Genomic DNA, 3,046 nt, shown 5'->3' on the forward strand with positions numbered 1-3,046 from the left:
CCTGACGCAAACGTAATCCACAAGCATTCCCACTTGCTCAACTCAGTAATACCCTGCTGTGCAAGTAAGTCAGACCCGGTCCTCAAGCAGGTGGACTCCGTTATTCTCGTATTCAGAGAATTACCGAGAGTTTCAAGGAGCTTAATTTTCCCGGAATCAGATACTCCTCCGAGAGGAGTGTTGTCAAATACTTGGACTCCCGTTCCCGTAACAAAACATCTTCTCGGTCATTGGTCATCAAACTCGTTGATTAAGACAGCTTCATATGGACATTTCTGCAGTGAAATTTAATGAAACCATGTCCAGTAAACCGGTATCCGATCTCGGTTGACGTAGAATCCACTCAACAATAAACAATAGGGGAGATAGGAAATGGCGATCATGTAACTTAACATGATATTGGGAACAACACCGGTCACGACAGAGGATCCTGACCAAAAAGAGGCGTATATTATGAGTCAATTTGTTGACCTATATTTTGATCACTTAGTTTCGTGCAATGTAATCTCTAGAATCAAGACCAGCTAGTGATAACACAATTTTCATCCTATTCCATGATACTCTTGGATTATTCTTAAAAACAGTTGAAAACATCCAATTGAAACAAAATAACATTAGGATTCGACATAGAAACATAAAACACCAAATACTCAAGAGAAATCTATATCATTCTCAGTTCTCTTCCTCTTCGACCTTGTTCTCCTTCATCAGCTGAGCTAATCTCTCGGCAACACTCAACCTGGTCCCTGGAGAAACACAGTTCTTTCCGATGATGGACTCCAGAACAGCCTCCGCCAACAATTTGTTCTCGATCACAGCTTTCCCGGTTTCAGGAATACTATCATCCTTAGAAAACGCAACCTAGAAAATACATTCACAACAAATCCATGTCACTAAAGTATTCCAAAGCTACACGTTATAACTACTATTATTTCAAACGCTACTTGTACATTAGTGTTCACATTTATAATATACTGAAACACACAAACAGAGTATCTCATTCTGATTTTGGCATTAACAGTTACAATTATGTAAAACGCCAAAGCAAACTATAAATCCCGGAGGGAAGTTCTGAATAGTTATGGTAGCAAAGTTACCGTAAGAGAGCCGTGTGGGGAGAGAGCAAAGAGGATTGATGCACCCGGAGGGAAGGTTTCTTCCTTGAAAATCTCCGAGAACTTCTCCACAGCTTTGGCTTCACACTCCGTATAAATCCCTAGAGATTTCCATATAGCCACACAATTCTCCGTTACTTTCTCCGAGTATTGCTGTCCAGAGAAGGGTAGGTAGCAATAGTTGCGATTACGAGTGTTGGATGTGTAAGCACGTGGAGTTACTCGCTTTTGTTTTGTCTCTCTCTTTTTATACATTTGATTGGAAGATGTTGTGACAACTGGTGGTTGAAAACTCGGATCCAACAAAGACTTTGGTTTAGTCTTCTATACTTTAATTCTAAGAGATGAAAGATATTATCGAATCTTCATAAAGTCTTATCTTCTAACAGAGTTTTGGTAAATCAATGATATAATGATTATATATGATTTATGTTGTTGAAGATAAATGGAACATGATAAACTTTTTTCTAGTTTGTATTTATTTATTGAAGTTTCTATACGAATTAAAAAAAATATAGAGATATTAATTAATAAAAATCTCTTATCTAGGAAATAGAAATACATATTAGTTCATCGTCTATTAAAAAAATCTGGTTTTCAATCACAAACAAAAATGAAGAGAATTACTGGAAAATCACAAACAATAAAGAACAGAATATATGAACTGGATTTTCTCTTAAGTTGAAAATTGATGCATTTGTTCATAACATCTAAAAAAATATATATACCATATAAGGCATATATGTACTAATAAAGGTTTAAACGTTAAACTTATTTTTGGATTTATTTTTATACTGTAGAATTGCGTTAAATACTGAAGGGGATCTTGATATATTTAAGGTCCAAACCAACAATATCACTTATAACATATGTAAAAAAAAAATTAAGAAGAAATTAATCGGTTGCAATGACATGTACATGTATATATCCATAACATCACATTTAATTTGGTGAAATTAAAAAATTGATAAACAATTAAGACAAAATAGTTGTTAGCCTTAGCCTGAAACCCCACAATGAGTGCTCTCTAGATTTGAGTTCCGGTTGTTCATAAACACTGGGCTGACGTATTAATGTATTATCGAAACAAAAATCCAACTGAACCTGAAATAATCCATGTGAGTTTGCGAATTACAAAAGACTAGAGCAAGCAGGAAATACATCAACATCACAAATTGAGAAAGCATAATAATTAATCTGGAAAGGTAGGCTTAGCTAATGCATACGATTTCAGTCGAATCAGTGTGAAAACTTAAAATTTCAGTTTTGCAAATTATGTGGCTCCAAGTTAACTGCGTAGTTATATGCTTTAAATGTATTTGTCGAAATTTATATACGCAAGTGATTATAAATGTGTGCTGGAATGTTTGTACTTTTGTCATTTAATAGCCATTAATACAAAAAATTAACTTCTGCCAAATTCGAAAGAAAATATTTACGTTGTAAAACTCAGTGAATACATTGACCACATTATAATTCACACGATTTTGAATTCTCCATTCTTTGGTAAATTATCAAATTTGGATTCATTTAACTTTATTTTTTCTAACATTTTTGATGCGCGTGCGCCATGTTTGTTGCAGTAGCCAAACTTGGATTTGTATCAGATAACCGGGCTTTGAATATTTTACTCTCTGCCATAACTTTAAAATGTTCCTTATTTCATACCCTAATTCTCCTTATACGTATATTTGTCCATTCTTGATTTTCTAATTTGTTTTTCTTCAAAAGATGCACGTATACACATACATTATATTATATATATGTATTGGGATATTATTTGATATCATTTATCATATCCTGTAACTTATGTAATTATATTATCTAGTTTCCATAATCTTGCTCATTAGGCTTCCTGTCCACGCCTTTGTATTGTATATAATAATGTACTCCATATTGGAATAATACATAACACACTTCGATCATCTTCT

At 33.8% G+C, this 3,046-nt stretch overlaps 1 protein-coding gene across 1 annotated transcript; it reads right to left on the reverse strand.

Moving 5' to 3' along the window:
• LOC104781389 (chalcone--flavonone isomerase-like) lies at nucleotides 532-1,385 on the reverse strand. The gene is made up of 2 exons (XM_010506055.2): nucleotides 1,098-1,385; nucleotides 532-861 (listed from the first exon to the last, which is right to left on the reverse strand). Exons 1-2 carry the CDS (start codon nucleotides 1,368-1,370, stop codon nucleotides 673-675), a joined length of 462 nt encoding a protein of 153 aa, XP_010504357.1. The 5' UTR covers nucleotides 1,371-1,385; the 3' UTR covers nucleotides 532-672.

This window comes from Camelina sativa, chromosome 4 (genome assembly GCF_000633955.1).
Source record: "Camelina sativa cultivar DH55 chromosome 4, Cs, whole genome shotgun sequence".
Taxonomy (NCBI): Eukaryota; Viridiplantae; Streptophyta; class Magnoliopsida; order Brassicales; family Brassicaceae; genus Camelina; species Camelina sativa.